The sequence below is a fragment of the Haliotis rubra genome, unplaced genomic scaffold, assembly GCF_003918875.1.
Source record: "Haliotis rubra isolate DU_JTF1 unplaced genomic scaffold, ASM391887v1 Scf159, whole genome shotgun sequence".
Taxonomy (NCBI): domain Eukaryota; kingdom Metazoa; phylum Mollusca; class Gastropoda; order Lepetellida; family Haliotidae; genus Haliotis; species Haliotis rubra.
Genome location: NW_025765547.1, coordinates 1,316,652 through 1,342,592, shown reverse-complemented (window position 1 = coordinate 1,342,592; position 25,941 = coordinate 1,316,652). Strand labels below are relative to the sequence as shown.

General features: G+C 44.1%; 1 protein-coding gene across 2 annotated transcripts in view; it reads right to left on the bottom strand.

The window, feature by feature from the left end:
• Positions 1-25,941, bottom strand: part of LOC124271252 (DNA damage-binding protein 1-like) — a 43,216-nt gene that overhangs the window by 6,000 nt on the left and 11,275 nt on the right. For both annotated transcript variants that reach the window (XM_046706344.1, XM_046706345.1), the window contains exons 9-20: positions 24,714-24,797; positions 23,598-23,714; positions 23,066-23,168; positions 22,743-22,815; positions 21,715-21,823; positions 13,443-13,621; positions 11,584-11,747; positions 10,095-10,211; positions 3,758-3,965; positions 2,482-2,577; positions 1,904-2,142; positions 224-483 (exon numbers count right to left, since the gene is read on the bottom strand). In XM_046706344.1, the coding sequence (XP_046562300.1) occupies positions 224-483; positions 1,904-2,142; positions 2,482-2,577; positions 3,758-3,965; positions 10,095-10,211; positions 11,584-11,747; positions 13,443-13,621; positions 21,715-21,823; positions 22,743-22,815; positions 23,066-23,168; positions 23,598-23,714; positions 24,714-24,797 (1,749 nt within the window). The remainder of the gene's footprint in view (positions 1-223; positions 484-1,903; positions 2,143-2,481; positions 2,578-3,757; positions 3,966-10,094; positions 10,212-11,583; positions 11,748-13,442; positions 13,622-21,714; positions 21,824-22,742; positions 22,816-23,065; positions 23,169-23,597; positions 23,715-24,713; positions 24,798-25,941) is intronic.

The window sequence follows — 25,941 nt, the reverse complement described above, 5'->3', positions numbered from 1 at the left end:
AAATCAGGTGACAGCTAACCTTACACATATGAAGCAGCCTGGTTAATAACTCCCCTACGACACTTGAAAAATAATCAAGTGGACACCTTTCCTGATAAAAAATCTAAAATATCACATGAAAACAACCGTTAACTGTAGCAATAAGTCTTCATAACATGACAGAAAGCTAGGGTGGGCACATGAGAAATGGGCTTCACAACACCCACTCTCGTTGTGTACTCACCGTACTGTTGATACTGGCCAGTAATTTGCCGTTAAACTCCACCAGGGTGTATGCAGCTCCCTTGATCTCCTTCTCTGCCACCTGCGTCAGTTTGGCATCCTTGAAATGGAAGATGAGGATACGCCCCTGTTTGGGTTCTGCCTCGTCTGGGTAGACGAGAGCTGTGCCTACGATGTAGTATGTGTTGGGGTCCTCTCCCAGCTTGGCTGAGATCAAACTAGTTGCACATTCATTTGTCATCAACTGGTGGGCGAACAGGACTGAAACATACAATCACATCGATGGTCAGGCTGAAAGCAGACACAGGACTTTATCATGTCATGAATGCAGACACAGGACTTTATCTTATCATGAATGCAGACACAGGACTTTATCACGTCATGAAACAGACAGGACTTTATCTTATCATGAAAGCAGACACAGGACTTTATCACGTCATGAAAGCAGACACAGGACTTTATCATGTCATGAAAGCAGACACAGGACTTTATCACGTCATGAAAGCAGACACGGACTTTATCTTATCATGAAAACAGACACAGGACTTTATCTCATCATGAAAGCACAGGACTTTATCACGCCATGATGCAGACACAGGACTTTATCACGTCATGAAAACAGACAGGACTTTATCTTATCATGAAAGCAGACACAGGACTTTATCACGTCATGAAAGCAGACACAGGACTTTATCATGTCATGAAAGCAGACACGGGACTTTATCTTATCATGAAAACAGACAGGACTTTATCTCATCATGAAAGCAGACACAGGACTTTATCACGTCATGAAAGCAGACACAGGACTTTATCATGTCATGAATGCAGACACAGGACTTTATCTTATCATGAAAACAGACAGGACTTTATCTTATCATGAAAGCAGAAACAGGACTTTATCACGTCATGAAAGCAGACACGGGACTTTATCATGTCATGAATGCAGACACAGGACTTTATCACGTCATGAAAGCAGACACGGACTTTATCACGTCATGAAAGCAGACACGGGACTTTATCACGTCATGAAAGCAGACACGGGACTTTATCTTATCATGAAAGCAGACACAGGACTTTATCACGTCATGAAAGCAGACACAGGACTTTATCTTATCATGAAAGCAGACACAGGACTTTATCACGTCATGAAAGCAGACACAGGACTTTATCTTATCATGAAAGCAGACACAGGACTTTATCATGTCATGAAAACAGACAGGACTTTATCTTAATCATGAATGCAGACACAGGACTTTATCTTATCATGAATGCAGACACAGGACTTTATCATGTCATGAAAACAGACAGGACTTTATCTTATCATGAATGCAGACACAGGACTTTATCATGTCATAAAAGCAGGCACAGGATTTTATCTTATCATGAAAGCAGACACAGGACTTTATCATGTCATGAATGCAGACACAGGACTTTATCATGTCATGAGAGCAGACACAGGACTTTATCATGTCATGAATGCAGGCACTGGGCTTCATCATGTCATGAGAGCAGACACAGGACTTTATCATGTCATGAATGCAGACACTTGACTACAACGTGGCCTTAATGCAGACTTATGGCTTTATGTCCTGAATGTATTCCATAATTATGAACACCACAGACTCAATAGAGCACATTCCCTTCAATACAATTGCTATACCTGTGTTGTGAAATAACCCACCCTCAAATGTATGCTGATCGATCACCAAGAGAGAATGAATCTCCACTTCATCCCCATATGTATGTTCCGATGCTGATGTTGAGGATCCAGTCATTAGTTTTGCGTTGGAGCTGACGCTGATGTTGTTGGCGTGTGTGCTGGCGCTGACCCGGGTGGCTCGTGTTCCTTGGTTGTCCTGGATGTCAGTTCGGAATGAGATGATACCAAATGTCTCAGAGGATTCTTGATATGCAATTCGTCTGAAACAAGATGTGCCCAGTGAATCATCAATCAAAAAGTTACCACTGACTGACTGACTGAGTTTGGTTTTACGCCGCTTTTAGCAATATTCCAGCAACATCACGGTGGGGGACACCAGAAATGGGCTTCACACATTGTACCCATGTGAGGATTCGAACCCGGGTCTTCGGTGTGACGAGCCAACGCTTTAACCACTAGGCTACCCCACCTCCCCAAAAAAGTTACCAAGTGGTGACTGAGGAGCACAACGTCAGTTGATTTACTGGCAGCAGGAACATAACAACAGACTTGTTTGCATGCACTGAGCGAGATTTGTTGGTACAGATATTGAGACTTACCGTGGAGACTCTCCCAGGGGTATTGTTCGGATGTGCAGTTTCTGGATTTCATCAATCGTGCCAATGATTAGGGAACTATCGCTGGCTAAAGCCAAACTATCAACACAGAAAACACATTGTGTTAACAGCAATCATTTTGTGAGTTAAAATATCAGCTCATATGTCTTAATATGATAAACCATACTAGGGTAACAAATGTCGGGTGAAACTAAGAGTAACAAGACACTGACTTGAACACTATTACAGTGCCCTGATTAAAATCACTGATCATATCTGATTACTTCAGTTTAGGTGGCTGTGACTAATCATTCCTGACCCAGTGTTTGATATTATATGTACCAATCCACTGTGTATTACAACACATGCTGCAAGCACAGGGTACTGGGGATTGACTCTGATCTGGAACCACAGGGGTATTGCAAACATGGCTCCTTTAACATTCAAAACCTTCCTTCAGTAAACCATAGACATTTTGACATTAGTGAGTTGGGTTGGTTGCCATGTACAAATTTCAGTTATCTTACGGCATGTGAAACTATAGTCCGTTTGGCTCAAAAGCGGACCAATGAATTGCATTCTAACTCGAAAACAAATAAACATAAAATATTCAATGAAATGCTGATCATAATCAAAACATCATACCCACTCTGTGAGGTTTTTGCAGAATTTTTGTCCTAAAAATAAAAAAGTTGTTTAACAAACTATCATTAAAATATTGACACAGTTTCACTATTTGTTATGAGGGAGGAGTGCAGAGAAAGGGACAGCCAGGTGTTCGAGAACGGATGGAGACGGCACAGCACAGGTTAATGAATAAATAACTGTCTGTGAACGTGCTTCTCGAACACCTGACTCCTCCCTCGTAACAAATAGTGAACTGTGTCAATATTTTAATGATAGTTTGTTAAACAACTTTATTATTTTTAGGACAAAAATTCTGCAAAAACCTCACAGAGTGGGTATGATGTTTTGATTATGATCAGCGTTTCATTGAGTATGTTATGTTTATTAGTTTTCGAGTTAGATTGCAATTCATCGGTCCGCTTTTGAGCCAAATGGACTGTAAGTGCTAATGATGTCACAATTCAGTCAAACCAAAGAGCAATTTAAGGTGCTGACAAACCTATAATCATAATCAGGGATTTGAACCCAGAATCCTAGAGTTCTGTCACACATCAGGAATCTCTGCTCATAATGATTGTCTATGTAAACTAAGAATACTAGCTCATGAAATCAATTCATAACTGTGAGGACTTTGGCAGACATGTTCACATACCTGTCCCGATAGCCATCAGAGTTGAGTGGACACATATGGTTGACTTCTCGCAGATTGACATTGGAGAAGACAAGCTTGTGATTGGACGAGTAGATGACAGTGGGTCGGTCAGAACAGGCAAAGATGTTGGTGGTAGAGAGAGACTTGAATGTGCGCAGAACAGTGGGTTGTGTGCCCAGGGTGACTTTCTTCTTCTCATTCAAAATACCTGGGTGGGTAAAAATACGAATGTCTCTTTAAAAAACACATTAAAACTTTTTAAAACCATTTGGTATTTGTACATAAGATTCATGCCATATTCCCTTGAATTTCTAATGAATAGTGACACTCCATTGAGGACTTCATTTCCACTTTAGGAGATAAAAGTGGTACAAGAAACCAGCATGGCTGACAAGTCGAGGATCTGGATCATAATTGGGTTTGTTGTTTATGCCGCACTCAGCAATATTCCAGCTATATGGCGGCGATCTGTAAATAATCAAGTCTGGACCAGACAATCCAGTGATCAACAACATGAGTCATAATTTGGTAACTTTTGGAATGTAAAATTGTACAAACCTGTAGAAGTTATGAATTCTTTGAAGAAAAGTCCTCCTTGGGGTACATATAAGCATTAAAATGTCCATTTTAAAATACCTACGACAGTTGTAACAATATTTCAATAAAATATTTTACCAAACAAAAACTTGTTTTGTTTAGTGAGACCACCGCTATAGGGCCCCTAAAAGGACCCCCTACAGCCAAGAGCAGGTAACTCTGGCTGCTTACCTCGTACCTCACTTTTCATGCTGAACGTGTCAGACAGAATGAGGGGAGGTGGACAGCAGTACCCCAAGAAGGACTTTTCTTCAAAGAATTCATAACCTCTACAGGTTTGTACAATTCTTTTTCAGAAGAAGTCCTCCTTTGGGTACATATAAGCATAAGACAGACTCCCAATGATGGCGAGTTGGGAGCGATATTCTGTCTGGCTAACATACCCCCTAGTTCAATCGAAGGCACAGCCGAAGTCGAGAGAGAGAGAGAGAGAGAGAATACACTCACCTCACCTCACCTGACCGCTGATGTCAATCAGGCGGGGGCATGGCAAGGCGGGGTAAAAAGAGCCTAGCTTATACGCTATTGGCGGATTTTAATGACGGACGTAAGTCCCACCCCCCAACCATCAAAATGGGAAGGAATGTATGGACAAGTCCTTAACATACCATTCATAATCCCAAACCAGCGAGGCGTGGTGCAGGGAATAAAAACAGTGGATACAGCGTGTGACAACGCTAGAGCCAATAAAATCGGTAAAAACTACCACCAATAAAAATTGTGGAATTTTATAAAACCGACACCAGGAAATAAAAACAATTGTGACTTCGAAAGCTCATTCGGCTAGAGAGTCACGATACTGCCCACTGGTGAGAACTGTCTGGCCAAACCAAGCATGTTCCCGTGACTGTTTGTCCAGTTGATAATGGCGGATGAACGTACTCGGTTGGCTCCAAATAGCCGCTGAGCAGATCTCCTCAATGGGCAGTCCCGCGGCATATGCCTTAGATGTCGCCACTGCCCTAAACGAATGAGCCTTTTAACTCATCAGGGATAGTTAACCCTTTGTGAGAGTAACTCATACAAATGGCAGCGACAAGCCACCTAGATATGGTCTGCTTGTTCGCCGGAAGACAAGCCTTACCACCGCCATAACAGCAGAACAGCTGCTTATCTTTTCTGATAGCAGCCGTTCGTTTGATATAAGCCTTGAGAGTCTTACGGACATCTAAGACGTGAGCATGTCGAAGAGAGGTACCGGACGATGGAGGCTGAGTGAAAGCCGTTATATGAAAGGTGCCTGCGATCTTAGGACGGTAAGAGTCTGGCAACCGATACTGACTCTGTCTTTGTGAAAGACAGTCAGAGCAGGATCCGCTGACATTGCCTACCCGCCGGCCAGACGTTACCGCCACAAGAAAAGGAGCTTCCAACTTAACAGCTGGAGTGAAAGAGACGACAGATCGTGAAAGAGAGGACCGGACATCCAATCAAGAACGATTGGACGGATTCTGTCCACGCCTGCTAAAAAGCGCTGCACAAGAGGGTGCTGCCCCAAGAGAGCACCGCCGGCAGGTACATGGAAGGCAGAGATTGCCGTGGAGTAGCCCCGGAGAGTAGACGCGGCTAAGCCGGCCTCTAACCGAGACTGTAAGAACTCTAGTACTTCAACTACAGTTGAAGAAAAGGGATCGAGAATCCCTCTGCTGACACACCAGCGCGTATAATAGGCCCATCTATCCTCATATTGAACGTTTGTCGAATCCCTCCGTGAAGCCAGAATTGTGCCTGCAACTGGTGCAGGGATTCGGGTGCGGCGCTCCGTTCTGGGATAGTAGATCCAGTCGAAAGGGCAATAGTACAGGAGGCTGAGCCAGAAACCTGAGTAGTACCGGAAACCAGCTTTGAGCCGACAAAAGAGGTGCAAAGAGCACAAGAAGTCGAGCTGGTTGGGTGGCAAGCTGCGAGAGGACTTTGGGAATCAGGAGTTGTTGCGGGAACACCCACAGAACCCTGCCCGTCCAATCGAGCTGGAAAGCGTCCGAGGCGATGGCTCTCGGATCCGGTATCAGAGAGCAAAACACCGGAATCTGGTTCGTCCCCCCAGAAGCAAACAGATCCATCTGGAATGATCTGAACAACTGGGAGATAATCCCGAATATCTCCCGAATTTAGCATCCACTCGTGCGGGGCCAGGATATGCTGAGAGAGCGCGTCTGCTCGAACGTTGTCCGCTCCGGGGACATATACAGGCATCACCTGTATGTCGAACTGGTTACACCAGAGCAGAAACTGCCACGCCTCCTGCAGGAGGGACGGGGAAACCGTACCGCCCTGCTTCAGGATATAGGTCATCGCCGTCTGGTTGTCCATCTCTAGACGAACCACAAGTCGTTCGAACACTAACCTGACTGCTCTCAATTCTAGCACATTGATGTGCAGTTGCGCCTCACTCTGTGACCACAGGCCTGAGACTGACAGGTCGCCCAGCACGCCCCCCAACCCTGTTAGGGAGGCGTCTGTCTGAATGGAGAGATCTGGCGACGGGACGTCCAAGGGGATCCCCCTGGATAAATTCCCTGCCATTGTCCACCACCGTAAATGAGGAATTAGCCACCCTGGAGTGTGGAGAATCAACTTGTAACCCCGGGTGTGAACCCACATTCAAGCCAAAGCTTGCTGTATGGGTCGCATCTTCAACCGCGCTCGCCATACAATGTCCACCGTTGCCGCCATGTTGCCTAGCAACTTGAGTCAAGTCCGAGCTGAGGCCCGGGGGACTCGAGAAATTAACACAACTCTCTTGACTTTGGTGACGTGGTCCAGAGACACTCGAATCTCGCTCTCAAGAAAACCAGATCCTGGGTTGGAACCAGTTCTGATTTCTTGAGATAAATAATCCAGCCCAACTTGGTGAGTATACTCATCACAGAATGTGTCGCAACTCAACTCAAGTGAGTGGCAAGCACACAAAGGAGCCAATCGTTTAGGTACGGGTGACAACACCTGCCCTGTGACCTGGCTACCTGCGCTGGAATTAGCATGAGTTTGGTAAACACCCTTGGCCCCGTGGAGATGCCGAAGGGGAGCACACGAAACTGATAGCACCTCCCGTCGAAGAAAAACCTTAGGTACTTCCTGAACTCAAGGTGCATTGGGACATAGAGATACGCGTCTTTGAGGTTGATTGATGTGAGCCAGTCTCCCTTTTCCACAGATGAGATCACTGAATGCGGTGTCTCCATCTTGAAGGATGGTACCTCTATCATGTCGTTCAGACCTTTGAGGTTTAAAATAGGTCTGAACCCTCCGTCCTTTTTGGTGACAAGGAAATAGGTCGAGTAATAACCCGCCATTTCCTGTCCCACTGGAACCACCTCGATGGCTGCCTTGTCCAGTAATGACTGGACCTCCGCACGGAGCACGTCTGCCTTCTCTAGGACAGCTGGCACTGGAGTGCAACGGATCCCGGAGAAGGGAGGTGGGTCTCGCTTCCACTGTGGCATGTGGCCCTCCCTGAGCGTGGACAGGACCCAGAGATTGGAGGTGACCTTTTTCCCATTCCAACAGGAAGAGAGAAAGTCGAGCACCCACAGGGATATGTGGTATGAGGCAATGGATACCAGACGTCGGCAGTACTCCGACTGCTTGATCTGGTACTGACAAGGGCTCCGGAGGAATTATTGCTGGGAAGCCGGGGCTGACATCCCCTTCCTCTGAAAAGGCTTACGGGGTGCTGTAGCCTTGCCCTTGCCTCTGCCCCTACCCTTCCACGACTGTAATGGCTGAGCCCATTTCACAGGTTCCTTTGCCGAGGCAGAAGGATAGGTGGAGGTAAGAACCAGGGGCCGCGCACGAGACATGTGAGGCTATTTCAACAAGGGCTTAGAGTCCTTGAAGGTTGTTACAGCCTCCGCGGCTTCCCGGACTACTGTAGCTGCTCGGGGAACAGGGTAGAACCCATCCGGAACGGCAGCGCCAGTAGAGCCTGTTGCGTGGCAGGAGAGTACCTCGCCACAGAGAGCCACAGGCGACGGAGGCCCATAGCTGCTGACATCATTTGACAGGCCGACGAACTAATAGAGTCGTGCATCAGATGTGACCGGACCTCTGTCAATTGTTTTGCCAAGGTGGAGGGAGACATCTTTCTCGACCCCACCCACATCCACTAATTGCCTCTGCAATACCGAGCTATAGGCAGAATGGATGGTAACTTTGAGGCACTGGACCGCGTTGCGGTACTGCTCCTCAAAGGAGCGACTTGAGTGCTGTGGCGTTGGCTGTGAAAGCTGACAGCCTTGTTTGGCGGAAGCAAGCGAGCCACCAGACGAATTCCCCAGGGCAACTGACGCATACACACAATCGTATACCACTGGGGGGTTATATAGGCCGGCCTCACCCATGAGGTACAGACGGTCCAGCTTGGGCAAGTCGAACCTGGACCTGGTACCACAGAGGAGTAGGTCAATAACTTCAGTTCAGACTGAAGGCAAAATGCGTAGTCGTGTGTCCGCCACCTTAGTAGGAGCGAATGCCTCCCCGGGGAGGCGAAACTCTGTAGGGTCGGGTGCGCCAGCACTGACAACTACCTGAGGCAGGACGGCGGCAATACGCTCCCACACGTGTCTCAGGGACCCACCGAGCGATACAGAAGGTGTACCCGACCCTCCACGACCCTCATCCTCCTCCATAGCCTCCTCGAACCGATCCTCCTGGAGCGAAGTGTCTGTATCTAGAGAAAGCTCCGAGGGTTCGTCCAAAGGGGTCTAAGGAGAGTGACAGAGGCTCGAGCAGACCCGAGGTGCCCGGTACGCCCGACCCAAGACTCGAAACTGAGTCACGGTGGCGAGACGAGGAAGAGCCCGACACGGGATTCCCCAACGGCAAACATAACAGTGCCGACACCGAATGGCCTGGCATGCAAGGGGGTAGCAGAAACTACAGGGACAGAACCTGTCGCACCTGCACCAACTACCGACCCAGACCCAGAGCCAAGGCTCGGACTGGTGGTAGCGACCATAGCGGAGGGGTGGCCGACAGCCGAGACGAGGCTCGGTGCAGACGCACTCCCGACAGAAATCCCCGCACCAGAGCCTGAGCTAAGGTTGGGGACACTGCCCACCACAGAAACGGAACACCCCCCAGTACCTGGCCGGACACCATCTCCTGACGGAGACCGGACATCGCGTCAGATATGAGCGAGTGAACTGATGCCATTTGCTGCTGTAAAAGATCAGAGATTAGTTCAAATGTTAATGGATTTGAAACAGGGACATGTGGAGGTGAAGGTGCCTGTGATGTGGAAGAAATGGCTGGTGAAGGGACCGAAGATACTGCATCCTTCGCCCGTTTAGGTGCTGTGTCCCCTGATACAGATGAAGAAGAAGAACCCTTCTTTTTCTTAGCCTTTTTATCCTTACCCTTAGAGGGAGGTTCCTGCATTTTCTCTATCGTTGTATCAGGCAAAGACGTGTGTTCTCTGGACCATGCACGACCATTCTAGTCAACGACAGCATAAAAAGTGAGGTACGAGGTAAGCAGCCAGAGTTACCTGCTCTTGGCTGTAGGGAGTTTTTGTTTGGTAAAATATTTTATTGAAATATTGTTACAACTGTCGTAGGTATTTTAAAATGGACATTTCAATGTTTATATGTACCCTAAGGAGGACTTCTTCTGAAAAAGAATAACCGGTAGATCCCAACACAACAAAGGGAGGTAATCTAACCGTGAATTCCCTTCTCAGATAAACATTACCTGTTGTGTACTAAATACTGAAGCCTTGTGATTAGAAAGTGTGTACCTTTAGTCTGTTCACCAACGCTGAGATTGAAGTAGAAGAGAGAGCCATCTCCAAGAGCACAAAGCAAATAGTGGATGCCTTCAAAGGTCGTCAGCAGGATGGATCGGGGGATGATCTCTGCCAAAAGAATATCAGAGTGAGACAACTTGACATAGTATCTGCTAGGAGACAGCTGATCAATAACAGAGTGATACCCAATGAATGCTCATGGTTTTACATTATGGCTACCCATGGTGATTCTCAGCACCCTATGGAGAACAAGATGTATGAAACCTATCAGACATCAGTAGCCACTAATAATGTTATAAATGATTAATGTTCACAAAACAATTTAGATTTAAATGAAACAGTACAATGTAATGGTGGCGTGGTGGGAGAGCTGTCTAAGGCGCCAGGCTAGTGATCCAGCGAGCTTGGAGGTGCCGGGATCGAGTCCACCTGTGACCGGGCGTAAAAACCTAGGGAGTCAACTTTATGTGCAGAATCTTTCAGTGTTGTCACAACCCTTAGTGTACAGAACACAACCCTGTGTACTTAAAAGAACTTACGAATCCGTTGGTAAATGACCAGATGGTGGCCACATGAAAACAGTTAGTTGCGGGTACAGCATCCTCGATAATCTCCAGGGTATACATTACCATCACTCTCCACTATACCCTGGATGCATCCACGGCTTGGCCCGATAATTATTTTACCTCCCTTTGCTTGCTTTACCAATCACAACTCACTTTCGCTTCTTTAATTATCTATTATCAACACAATTGATGCAGAGGTACTCTGAAAGAGGTAGAAGGAGTTCTTTTATATATTTCTTTGAAAGTTTCAGATCTGTCAATTTGTCAGTATGATTTCCCCAAAAAAATCTGAGTGGCACTGCGAACAACCCTTCGCAACTGCGACCGCTATCTTTGTTGGATGTAACGGATGTAACGGCGGCTTAGCTGATTGGCTACTGTGAGAATGCGGAGCCAGCAAAGGGAGGTAATATAATTATCGGGCCAAGCCGTGGATGCATCCAGGGTATAGTGTTGACTGATCGTAACGTATACCCTGGAGATTATCGAGGATGCGGGTACAGCAATATGCAGTAAACTTAGACAAAGTACTGTGACTATGTGTCCCAGTCCACCCAGCTGTGAATGGGTACCTCGAAAGGATGGGAAAGTCACATTAACTCGTTGCGCCTAGTGGCAGAAAGAGTTGTATGCTCCTCAGGGAAATGAGATTGAAAATATGATGTGCTGCTGAGACTGACATCCAATGATCGAGGGAAAATCGAAGCGTTTTAAGCATGCATGTGGGTTGGACTTCAGCGCTACATAAATACCCATATAATAACATCATACGTTAAAAACACTCATGTCTGATACATTTAATATTAACAAAACTGATCATAGTTTGAAGGCTGTTGTTTTTTCTGACAATGTGATTTTGCGAAGACGTCATCATTATCAAACATCTATTGAAGTAGTTAGTGTGATTATCTCACCTCCACCCAGCATCTCAACATGCAGACTATCAAAGTTGGGGAGTTTGAGGACACGGACAGAGATGTCTGTCCACAAGCCCACTGCACACAGCTCTGCCTCGTCCTGTCCGACCTTGGTGAGACTGATGTCCACACAGGCCACCTCATGTTCCATGGTGGCATGGCTGCAGAGACAAATATAAATCTCAACACTACTTCCAGTGATTAATTAATTATCTTCTTGAATTGTCACATACTGAACAAAGCTTCATTGTGGAATCAAGACCTAACGGAATAAGTGATACCACAATTATTGCAAGTTTTAGTATCAAAATACTATGAGCACTTTGCACAATAAGAAAAGGACAATGATCTTCAAAACAATCACGACTGCAACTGTCACAAGTCAATGATACAGTTGGTTTGTTGTATAACGCCGCTCTCAGCAATATTCCAGCTATATAGCGGCAGTCTGTATATAATCGAGTCTGGACCAGACAATCCAGTGATCAACAGCATGCACATGGATCTACACAATAGGGGTACGATGACATGTGTCAACCAAGTCAGCGAGCCCGAACCCGATCTTGTTAGTCATCTCTTATGACAAGCATGGGTTACTGAAGATCAATTCCAACCTGGATCTTCACTGGCCGGGGTTGTGCTTCAATGAGTGAGTGAGTGAGTGAGTGTGTTACACTTTGAACATGATTTCAGTGTGGAAAGAGGTAAAACTACCACAGTAAAACATACTAAGTATTATAACATGGATCAATGAAACCATTTTCTACAGCAGTAAGTATACTCCTCACAAAATGTTAAGCAACACAAATTTGTAGTCTCATTACAATTTCATTTATTGAAATTGCAAATCACTGAATGATGCAATAGAAAGGTGAAACCTATGTACACGGATTAGCAAAATGAAATGAAATAGTTTTGAGCAATAATAGACTTACAAATCATCAAAAGCATGTACCCGTGAGACAGTCGTGCAAAATGTGCTGCATTGATGGAGCAAAATGTTAACATTAAGGTTCAAGTCAGCTTTGGACAGTGAAGCAGTGTTCAGTAACGAGTATGACTACCATGAGCACAAATGCAAAGCCTCCACAGGTCTTTGCATTGACCAAATGAGCCTTTAAAGTTGCTGTTGTGGAATGTTCTGCCATTCTCTCTGTAGCGCCTGCTCAAGGTCATCCAGAGTCTGAGGGTGAACATGGAGACCGTAAACACGACTACCAATAATGTCCCAAGCATGTTCAATTGGATTCAGATCAAGTGACATTGCAGGCCAGTCCATATGTGTGATGTTGTTGATCTAAACAACATCGTTAACAACTCTTTCTCGGGCATTATCATCCATAGATCGGGCATTTTCATCCATAAAAATGAAGTTAGGACCAGCTTGTTGTGGCAGAGGAATGATTACAGGTAGGTTTACACCAATCAGGGTGCATGTGTGAAGAGGAGCAGCACATTCATGCCACACATTTTGCATGTTGTTTCTGAGGGTGGTTGTGTTCGAGATTGATGTTGTCAATGTTATGAGATAAAACAATTTGACAAGTCACTTAATGTTATGTATTCTTTCAATATTAACCTTTTCAGTAACATGTATTCAAAAATGATGCTATCGAGATTGATAAGAATATTACACTGAAAATACTTGTTGCTTAATTTTTTTGTGAGGAGTATAAATCAGTCTGCAATCAATAGTATTTCATTAGTGTTTGTTATTTTTGGGAGGAAAGCACTCTGATGTAGGTCATTAACACTTTCAACTGACATGAAACCAACAAGCATGACTTTGGTGCTAACAAACCACGGATCTGTATCAGGGAGTTGAGAACATTATTTCTACCCAATATTGAACTTGCCTGACTTCCTTAATGTCTCCAGTGAGTATCTTGAGATAGTAAAGTTCACTGCCAATGGCGACGACAGCCTGACAGGTGTTGCAGCTGGCCAGACTGATGTTCTTTCCAGATGGATGCTTCCACTCCGCCACCAAGGTCTTGCTGTCACAGCTGATCAGTCGGATGGAACTGGGGGTGATCTGCACAGAACAACAAATTTAACAGCTTGTTCCTCTGAATGAACAGGTACATTTTTATGATCTGTTTGGCAATGTTTCAGCATTATCATGGCAAAAGTCAGATGTACAGTGAAGCCTCGTTAAATTCGTCCGGATTACGAATAGTCCGGACAGCTGAATCAAGACCAAAATGTACAGCATCTTCAGTCGGAGCTTTTAATGTCTAATTAAAACAACAACCCAGTTGGCCAGTTAATTAAGTAAACATCGCTGGGAGGTGTTGTTACGGTTCGTGACCACGACTTACAGCGTCCGGACTGTGAAGCAATTTACTGTTTATTTTACTGATTGGTGACAGCTACTTACCGTCCGGTTCGGAAACGAATTTCCAGATTATCGAGGCAAATTATATAGGCATAGATTGGGTACAAGCTGAAATCGTCCGGGAAGCAAGACATCCGGATTATCAGAGTCCGGACTAACGGGGCTTCACTGTATTGGCCTTCAACCATTGTACTCATGTGGTGTAGAACCATAAAGGATAGTGAATGCTTTAACCACTAATCTAATGAAAGCGGAAGTCAAGCCCAAGCACAGAAGCTGCGAGTTGGGGGATGAACACGTGATCGGCTCTGCCAGTTTGTTTCACTTACATACGGGCTATGACATACATTTGGAAAAACTTTATGAAAGTTTGTTGTCAATAACACCCATAATACACAATCGATATCCAAGAGATCACACGCTAAACTTCCGAATGCTTTTACCGGAGTCGACTCAAATAAATCACAGGTGACTTACAAAATTGTATACTGTAAAAAAAATAATTCAGAATTCTTTCTGAAAAAATAATAGTTTTATAAAGACAAATCGGACAGCGGATTTCGTATTTGAAAATCAAGTAAGTCTTCCAAAATCGGAGAGTTTGGCATCTCTGACTATAGTCCGTTTGGCTCAAAAGCGGACCGATGAATTGCAATCTAACTCGAAAACTAATAAACATAAAATACTCAATGAAACGCTGATCATAATCAAATTTTTGTCCTAAAAATAAAAAAGTAATTTTTTGAGTAAAATTGATATTTTATACTTATCCTGACTCATGCTCTTTTGCTTGTCCCCTTCCTCTTGCGAACATAGTGGAACACTTGTATCTCCTTAATTGAAGCTCCTTCAATGTAAAATCACTAATTGGTACTCACCCAAGAGTTGCCTCCCCGCCCATGGCCCAGCGGAACAGATGTCATCGCCACCCTCTGGCCATGCTTCACTCTCTCCTGATTTTGCAGCCAAACACTTGAATTTACAGGAAATCCAAAGTGTTATGTGGGGGAGGATGGGAGGGCTAACCTCATGAGTCAGGATAAGTATAAAATATCAATTTTACTAAAAAATTACATATTTTTCCTTATCCTGACTCATGCTCTTTTGCTTGTAGAATCCACCGGAGTGGTGGTGGGCATAAACAGAATACTTTGGATTAATAATTAGTGATTTAAATAACTTATACTGTAATAACCCTCTGGGGAACTTCATAAAGGCATTGACTTAGGATATTTCCTTTATAATAAGCCATAGGTTATATATACCATAACTGGGGTATTACATTACTAATAGACTGATATACCAAATTATAGATATAACAAGCTACTCTGATAGAGAGCTGTACAACTGAACATAAAACTCAGTATGAGCTTAAGGTTGAATAACCTAAGCTAAATATATACATAGCCCTAGAACTCCGTGGAGTTATAAGCTAAATAATGTATGTATAATATACATAATAATCTAGAGTAGGGGTGAATATTAACATACCTACAGGGGACTGTCAGTTGCTGAGCCGAGGACCAAAGGACCGAAAATGGTGAATACCAGAGGCGATCCTCGGTGGTGATATCTCTCAGATAGTGATTAGCAAACACCATGTTAGATTTCCAGAAGCATCCTTCCATAATTGTATTCAATGAACAGTTACCGTGAAGGGCGAGGGTGGAGGCCAATGCCCTGATTTCATGTGGATTTGATGCTGTTGGAGGGTCCAGTCCTGCTGCCTTGTAGAAGTAGAGAATGACAGTTCTTATCCATATAGATATGGTGAGTGCGAGAGACTTCTGTCTGATTAGTAGGCTATACTTGGGATGAACAATCTTCTGGCGATCTTAAACGCCTTGTTTTGGAAACGACGTAAATAGATTTTGAGAGCTTCATTACTGGGCATAGAGATAAGTCCAATGTATCTTGAGATCGAGAATCGAGGATAGCGCATGAGGGACGATGAAATAACCTGTCTGGTTGTCCTGGTAGTTGATTTTTTGGCGATGAAATCCCATCTTAATCCCAGGTGCTGTGTTTTGATTGTCATCAAACTGTATCCTCTCATAATCTAGGCGTGAATTTCAGATATTCTGGCTGCTGTGGCTAGCGATAAACAGGAAAATTGTGTTTTCTGTGAGAGAAATTCAAAGGTTGTCGATTCCAATGGTTCATAATCCTCACTTGTGAGGTGTTGTAGCACTACATTCAGATCCCAAGCTGGAAGCGTGGAACTTCCGCTTTTGGTCCTCAATGGAGAAAGCACGTAGTAAGAGCCAGTAACTCTGGTGTTTTTGTTAATTTAACACCCGTTCTCATAGAAATCACAGAACTAAAAACTAAGCAAGATATGTTGACAATGTCGAAGCCTTTTAAATGTTTGTTTTGGCGTAGAAGTAACACAAATAGTCTGCCCACTTGAGGATCGTGAGCATCTCTTGCTGTAAAACCCTTGTTTGCTGCATAATTTTGAAACTGTGCCACTTGTCGCCGTACAAGGATTCTGGCGTTGAGTATCGTAAGGCAAGCGTGACCGCTTTTGCAGCCCTGGTAGAATATCCTCTCTTGTTTAAACACATTTTAATACAGTCCATACGTTGAAGTTTGAATACTTCTGGGTTTCTGTGCACCTGTTTGGTGTGTGGATGTATTAACAGCTTTGGCTTAGGTAGCTCTAGTGCGGTTGACCCGATTTCTTGTATTAGGCGAAACTCTTCACTAGTGACCAGTAGAGGGCGCGACCAAAATGAGCTGTAGGCTCTGTGTTTGGCTGATTTTCTGTAATACTTGAGGTATTATTGCTGGGAAGCGGCTTAGCGATGCGCATTGAGGCCTTCCATGATAAGCTTAAATCCGTTGCCCATGCTTGTGGGTCTTGAACTGGTGACCACGAATGCCGGTAGTTGATTGTTGAATCTTGTGGCGAATAGATCTACTAGTATTGGCTCCTATTTGCTTGATTATCTGTGCAAATATCTCTGTATTGAGCATCCATTCTGTCGGCGACGGTAGATGTGGCGAGAGAGTCGCGTCTGCTAGTATATTCCTGGCTCGGGGAATGTGGCATGCTGACATGTAGATTTAGATCTTGGATTAATTGAACAGTTGAAAGGTTAAAGTCAAAAGGTTAAATCGATCGTTGAGCCTTGCCTGTTCACATAGAACGCCACTGTCGAGGAGTTGTGCGGTATGTATCATCAGGTGCGCATTCTGTAGAATGTTGCTCCAATGTCTTATAAAGCGTTGATTACAGCTTTCATCTCTAATGAGTTTATGTGGAGCTTGCTTTCTAGCTGATTCCATAACCCTGATGCCGTCTGGTTGGTGAGATGAGCTCCCCAACCTTGGAGGCGTAGCGTCTACATATAGATGGGTTTTGAATTCCTGCTCTGCTAAACAGATCCCTTCCCAGACATTTGATTTCTTGGTCCACCATAGTAGATGAGGTCTGAGATGTTCGGTGAACTGAATGGTTGTAGGTGCGAGTGCGAGGATGTGTGTTGATGAAGACCTGTAAGGGGGGCCAGTAACTGTAATCTGCCTATGACTGTCAAGTCTTGGGCTGATGTTAGAAGACCTAGTAAACTCTGCCATTGTCGAGTGGTAGCGGAGAGAGTAGAGTTGGAGGAATGATCTGTTGGATCTTGAGCCAACGGTCTTCTGGTACTGCGACTATCTGGTTGAGATTGGTGATAAATCGAATGCCTAGGAATTGCAGATCTTGCGATGGTACTAGGTCCGACTTGTGTAAGTTTACTAACCATCCCAGCTGTGTTAGTAGCTTTATGATGTAGTTTAACTGTAGTTTGAGATGCTGTGGATCTTGATCTACTTGTATCCCGTCGTCGAGGAAGAGCACTCTCGCGTAGCCCCTTGGCGATGTAGATAGAAGTGACAATCGGTTTCGTTATCCTCGTGAATAACCATGGGGCTGATGTTATTCGAATGGGAGTACTTTCCACTGGTAATGTAACCCGTCTAGAGTAAACCGTAGGTATTTCCTGGATTAGGGATGTATAGGGATGTGCAGATAGGCATCTTGTAGATCTATACTGCCCATGTAGTCCATGGAGACGAATCATGTGCCCGTAACTCACGGTAGATGTATCATGTGGAACCGGTGGTCTGCGTAGATAAGTCTTGTTGAAGAAGCTCATGTTGTAAATGAGTCTGTATTTCTCCTTGGAGTTTTTCTTGGGTACTAGGAAAACTGGGGAGTAGAAACCTGGTTCGATGTTTCCTTGATCTATTACTTCTATGGCCTGCTTGGTTAGGAGTAATGTAACAGCCTCTCTTAACTTTAGTAGTTGCTGTGCCTGTACCTCGAACTTGGGAGGGTTGACTGTTAGTGGAGGCTTGGCCTGTAGTGGGATCTGAAATCAGCGTTGAAGAATGTTGGAACATAGGTGTCTTGAAGTATTCCCCAGTTTTCCCAGTGTAGTTGGAGGCGTCCACCCACTTGTAGACGGTTGTACTGGAGCGGCTGGGGTGGAAGACTCCAGTCGTTCGAACCTGTCTTTCAGCGTTTATAGTTGCGGGGAACCTCTGGGTGTCCTGCCTCTTCCTGACCCTCCTCTATAGTTGCCATATGGGCTTACTCTAAAAGAATCTCTTCCCCTGGAACTGGCTATCTTCCTGTCTCTTGCTCTTTGTAGGCCCGTGAATTTAGATCTCCCTGAGTATCTTTGTGAAGTCTGTCGAATGACACTGGCTAAAGCGTGTCCATCGATTTAATCATCAGGACTTCTCTGGAATCCTTGGTGACTTCCTTGGAGACTTTGTCTATTCCTCCGTCAAAGATGGATGGGGAGAGACCCACGGGGCTGTATATAGTGGGAGCTGTAAAGTTCTCACCCCAGTTGCAGAAGCGAGGAGGCCTTGGCGACGAGCTAAGGTCGAATGCTGCTGAGACAGGCGTGAGATGATCTGTTAAGAACTGCTGGTCCTTCTTTTTGCATCAGTAGGGGCCGAGGTAAATCATTCTATCATCTTCAGAGGAATTAGGTTATTCACGAGAATCTGGTGATAAGTGTCTCATTTATTGTTCTAGATCTATTTAGACCAAAGAACATCGCAGCCTTCGTCATGGTTTCTATCTGAACCAATTTTCTATCATCAATCTTGTAGTACTTGTTCTTGGCATGCAGGAGATCAGCTTGTAGTTCTCATCGATGTCTTGCTTCTTGAAGAAGGGTCCATATTATGCATGGAGAACTTCTTGGCGTGAAAGTTTAACCCAGATGTGGTGTTTGAACCTTCCGTGGCTTTGTTGAATGCTGTATCTAGGTTCTGTGGTACGCCTAATCGAATTCGATTAGATTGGGGTAGTGTAATAGCATCTGCATCGTCTTCTTTCATCAGATAAGTCTGCTTGCCAATTGCCACTCTTGGAAGGTGATGAGAGATCTAGATTATTGACCATCCAATATCTTATCTCTGCATCTGAGAAAATAATTCCTCCATCATCTTCCATTCCATCATCATAAATGAGAGGTTGTTGCTCTTCTGATGTAGGACTGTGTGGCTCTATCTCTATATCGTTTGACGCTTGTGGAGATCTAGTTGTAGGCTTATGTGCAGACCTGTGAGGTGATCGACGTGGTGATCTACATCGATAGGTTGATCTTCTTGGAGACCTATGAGGGGACCGTTGGTAGCTTCATGAAGCTCTTGTGTAGTCCCTCGATGTCCTTTTAGATGATGATGGCGATCTGGGTTCAGGTGTCGCCCGCTGAGCGCCAGCGAAGCTTCCTCTCAAGGTCCAGTCCTGGGGAGCGGTGATATGACCTTGAGAAGGCTTCCGTGAGGTCTGATGATCAGATTCCGTGTATCTGAGTATGACGCCGAAGAGGGTGATGATCTTTCCCGCCTTCGCGAAGGCTGTACATCTGGGTCCTTCGTGGAGGTGGTCTGTGACTTCCTTCGCGAAGGCGGCATCGTCGTGGCTGCCTCGTTGACTGGGGGTGCCTCTGGGGTGCTGTCTCACGTTGGAGCCTTCATGAAGGCTTTCGGACCCTGGGATGGCTGCTTCTCCAGTCTGTAGTGGCCTTCCATCATGATCCTGATCTGCTTCATTAGATCGTCTGGGATGATCTGCGGCGTAGTAGATGGGTGCCCTCTCTCTGGCCGCTGATAGCGGTGGGGCCCTCCGTGATCTCGTCTGACATCAGTGTAGAGGCATCAGGCTGCATGGTGATCTCTGCTGAAGTCACTGTCGCTGTCACTGGTAAAACTTCTTGTGGCGTATGTCGGGTATGATGATTGGTTGATCATCGTAGAGGCCCAATTCTGCTGCTGGAGCGATCTCTGCTGAGAAAGTTCTCGATGACCGTCAGATTTCCCTTTGGAGGATGGCGCTGCCCTGGGGGTCACGAAGTCTCTGCGTTGAGAAGGCGTTAGAGGCCCTCTTGGACTTTATCTGCGATGGCGGGATGTCTGGGGAGGCCGGTCGCTTCTTAGAGGTGGCGGACTGCATCCCGTCCCTCTTCCGATGGGGTCTCAAGCAGAACACCAGGCGGGAGGGATCGCTTCGACAGCAGCTGACTGGATGGGAAATCCGATGTATCGGCCATGTCTACACCTAGTTTGGTTGCGTGACCTATCTGCAACACGTCTCAAGACGCAAAGATGGTATTTATTAAAGGCAGAATTGGTTAAATTTATGCAGTAACTGCAGCGTGAATCAAGCGCACAAGGCGTAGTACAACTAGGGCATACTACATGCGGATCCGCGAGCGAAAAACGTAATCTACAAATAGTACAGTTTTTCATCAACGTAATACTAGCTGAACAATCCGCGAACTCACTTGAATAAACAGTAGAAATCACGATTAATTATCAATGCAAATTAATGAAGGATACTAGCTATACCTTTATAGTAAACTATAAGAGGTAACTAACTAAAGAAACCAAAGGATATAGTGTGTAAGGAGACACAGGCTCTCACATCCTGCTCACTGGGCTAAGAAGGAGAGAGTGAAGCATGAGGCCAGAGGGTGGCGACACCTGTTCCCTGCGGCTTGGGGGGGAGGCAACTCTTGGGTGAGTACCAATTAGTGATTTTACATTGAAGGGAGCTTCAATTAAGGAGATACAAGTGTTCCACTATGTTAAGCAAGAGAAGGGATAAGCAAAAGAGCATGAGTCAGGATAAGGAAAAATAAGTAGTTTAACAATCTATCATTAAAATATTGACACAGTTCACTATTTGTTACGAGGGATGAGTGCAGAGAAAGGGACATCCAGGTGTTCGAGAACGATGGAGACGGCACAGCACAGGTTAATGAATAAATAACTTTGTCTGTGAACGTGCTTCTCGAACACCTGGCTGTCCCTTTCTCTGCACTCCTCCCTCGTAACAAATAGTGAACTGTGTCAATATTTTAATGATAGTTTGTTAAACAACTTTTTTTTTTAGGACGAAAATTCTGCAAAAACCTCACAGAGTGGGTATGATGTTTTGATTATGATCAGCGTTTCATTGAGTATGTTATGTTTATTAGTTTTCGAGTTAGATTGCAATTCATCGGTCGGCTTTTGAGCCAAACGGACTGTAGGTCCATGGTATGTCAGCTTGATCAGGGAGGAAAGACAAAAGTGATGAGAGTTTTAGATGTTTATCACTTTGGCGAAACCCTGAGAAGTGCTGACAAACCCAGATACATTATAACAGGAACCTACTATCATAGGTTCCAGGCATGCCAAAGGGACAGAACTCTGCATAGCAAACTGTGGTAGCTTAAATGACTGAGCTACCTGTGTATGAGAATGAACTGCTTTGCCCCAAGTCAGATGTTACTAACCTGTACCAACTGGTTCCCTACAACATTGCCGCTGAAGAATGTCTGCTGGTCCCCATCAAATCCAGCCATTTCTGTCTCCTCCACCTCTTCTCCATTCAACATCAGAACACTGCAACACCACACACATGGAATTACCTCAACTTGAAACATGTACTGGGCTATAATGTATCAAGGAGGCTTGCATGTATTTAGAAAATACGCATTTCTGACTGATCACAAGTTTTCATTTATACCATAACCTCATTCAGGGGTTTAACAGACTTTGAAAAAAGAGAGTCATGGTGACCCACAGTATTTATATTGGGGAGTTATTTTCAATATTTGGGAGTCATTAAAATTTTAGCCTAATATTTATGTGTGTATATCAGAAGGCAAAGATTTTATTGTTTTGTGTTGCATTGTCATTCATATGTTAGTTAATAAACAGTATATGTTTCACAGTTCAGTTCAGTCATAACAAACTCCAGTATACTGAACAAATAGACAGGCTTGTGATTTTTTCACTGTAACATACAGTTATTAACATGAATTGAAAGAAAAATCTAAATTAATGAAGACCTCACGAAAACTATCGTTGTTTGCTTATCAGATCGATTTTATTGACTCTGAACTGAATTGTGAGGGTAACTCATAAAACTTGCGTCAAGTTTGACTAGTATGATAATATTTTGAGAGTCTTTACAAAATTGTTGAGTCAAATACGCAGGAATCAAGCGTCATGTAAAACCCTGCTCATTTGACTGAAACATCTGAGTTGACAGCCACATTGCCATGAAAGTCTATTTTCACAGGACAGAACTTTGTTCTCAATGACTGCTTCCAAGTATAACAATGATACGTACAATTATTAAGAGATGTGGTTACCACAAGAGTAAAAGACACTGGAAATTGTGCATGTAAACCATATTTATCAATAACCAGATAAGTGATCAAGTGGATAGCACTCCAGGTTCTGTGTTCCAGAATCGAAATAAGAGGATATTTGCAAAATGTTGTAACCGGATAATGAATCATTTGTAATTACTTACCGACTTTGTCCAACAAAAGACAGCACAAGCAGATTGTCAAAGTCAGGGGAGTTAACTCTCAGTGGCCAGATTCCTGAAGTGAACAAGGATGAAATACATTTCCTCCGCTGATGGTAAGCTCTGTATGGTGCATGATAGGAACTCATCTAAAATACCATTGACATCTTTATCAGCAGAGTGATGTCACTATGTGCAGTGGTTATCAATGAGACTTGTGAATTGCTCCCACATAACCCATCTAAGTACTACAAATGGAAGTCGTACATAATTGTAAGAAGTCAATACATTGATTGGTTAACCTCATTGCCTTCCAGTTAACTTACCTTTAATTCCTGGAAGATCAATGGTGGCATGTTCGTGGATACCGATGCCATTTCTGATGATCCTCAGGGATCCTTCTTTGTAGGCCCCAGAGCATGTCACCAACTGCAGAAGTAAAGTCCAATGTAATTTATTGGCCATGCATGATGAGGTGGCAAGCGTTCTTATTAGGACTGGATGGTTTAGAATACAAAACCAGCTTGGCAGTGGACATCAATAGAATGCTCAAAATATTACTCCCACGTGGTAATACTTTAGCAGTAAGAGGACTGACTGACTGACTGAGCATAGTTTTACGCCACTTTTAGCAATATTTTAGCAACATCATGCCGAGGGACACTAGAAATGAGCTTTACACATTGTGCCCATGTGGGGAATCGAACCCGGGTCTTCGGCGTGACGAGCGAACGCCTTAACCATAGGGCTACCCCACCACCCCAGCAGGAGGAACAGAACTCAGTACTGGGCTAGATAATGATACCAGGAAGAGCTGCTGCTGTTATATATAACTAAGTCTTGATTTACACAACTGACCTGTCCTTGACCCTGCCTCTCAAGGTCGACGACACACATGTCAACAATGGGGCCAAGATTGGTGAATGTCTCCATGACCTGAACATATGATCCACTTTCATCCGAATCCACATTCAGCTGTAAACCAAGGTCAAACATCAGTCAAAGAAGAATGACAATTTGAAGGGAATTATTGTTTTTTGTTAATACAATGTACTTTCAAATGATATGTAAAATATCATTTGTGAAGGGAGTTGAATGTGCATGCAAGGCTGCATGTATAATCCTGACTGAAGGCTGGTACTTGCTCACTGAAATACCATGCTGCAGTTAAACACTGACACCCCATTTACACACAGTATACTGAGCTGACACGTTCTGGTTTTATCTCGGTATGCTGAAAGCTAGGCATGTAACAAGCATCATCTTTCCATGTCTTTTGGTGTGACTTCAAACTGGCGATCTTCACTTTGCTGGAAACACACCCTATTCAATAGAGGTGAGGTGAAATTGGGTTTTTACGTTATTTTTCGCTCATATGACGATGTGCATGCGTGTGTATGTGTAATGCGGCTGCTTGTACTAGCCCAGACTTAAGCTGGTTTTATAGTGCTCGCCCACTGAGATACCGTACGCGCAGTGAAGCATGAATACCCTACTCAGACACATTATACTGACTCCGAAGCCGATCAGTTCTTGTTGTACCCATTAATGCGGCCAGGCAGGGACCAACAAGTACCATATTTTATCGCTTTTTGGTATGACGCTGTCGGAGATCGAACCAGCGACCTTCTTCCGCTCTCGGGCGGACGCTCTCTAACCACTACACCACGGAGACGGTCCCTATTCAATAGAATACAGATATGACCAATGTAATCATCATCACTGAAAAAATGTCCATGATGAAGTTGAAACACTAGTAATATGGTACCAAACACTGTTTCATATAAACATCCTGCAGCATAATACACGGACAAATCTGATTAATGCACTACTCCTGAAACTGCTGTAATATTTGACTTAAGTAAACATGTTGAAGCCATGCAACTGTGGTGGCCTAAATCAAATAACAAAAGAATATTCCAGACTTGAACTTATCATTACTAAGTATAACATTAAGAAGATATAACTAAATACCTTGACTAGATGGGAGTCTCCAAGACGTGACCGATGAAAACAACACCATTGTCCAGGTATGTGATACATTCTGCGCATTGTTGTCTGCAAGGTGGAAGATGAATGTTAAAGCAACACTGACAATTCAGTATAGTTATCTGCAGCAACAAGTTAACAGAGTCATCAGAAGATGACATATCCCCCGGCTCCATAAATTTGAGAGAACAAATCAACTGACAGTTACTTAAAGTCCAACTTGTTTCCATGGAAATCATGAAAAAAATAAAAAGCAAAAAATCTGCAAATAGCTAAAGGCAATACTTCAAGATCTGTTTGATATATCTGTCAAGTCTTGTTAAAAGATATTGAACGGTTTTCGAAGTTGTGATCCGAAAGCGAAACCCACCCCTCCCTTTTGAGACTAAGTCCGAATCATTTCCATGGAAACCGGAAAAATAAAAATGACAAAAATCTGCAAATAGCAAAAGGCACCACTTTAGGTTGTGTTTGATATATCTACCAGGTCTTGCAGAAAGATATTGAACGGTTTCCAATTGTGTCTCGAAATGAAGCTCACCCCACTCTCTTTGAGACTATGTCCAAACGCTTTCCATGGAAACCAAGAAAACTAACAAGAGTCATCAGAAGATGACAAATCGCCCGGGCCCCATAAATTTAAAATCAGGAAAAAAAATGCCAAAAATCTGTAAATAGCAAAAGGCACCACCTTACGTTCTGCTTAATATATCTACCAATTTTTGTTACATGATGGACAAGGCGCCGACTATATTCCCTGGGGGGATAAATATGTGTTGGCACATTCAAGTCAACATACTGACGAACTAACATTACAAACAAGATACTGGTCAAGTTTGGCAAGACAACAAATGTCTAACTCAGCTGAGATCCCTTTCTTTCTTTAGCCAGCTGTTACAACTATATTCCAATCTTAACAGATTCATGTTTATTCACACATTGTTTAAGACACAGACGTAAGTGACCGATATGAAGATACTGATGGGTTGTATGAAGAATTATGTTGTGGTCAGTAATATTTCAGCTGAATCATGGCAACCTGGACATACTGAGTCTGAGCCATGCAAACCTGTGGCCTACAGCATAAGCTGTCATACACACTACTGGAGCCAGTGATCAACTGCAACCACCCTATTGATATTACTCCACGATGCAATTCTCATTCCTTTCGCTTATTAGACAACAAACAAGGGATACGGGGAACTTTAACTGT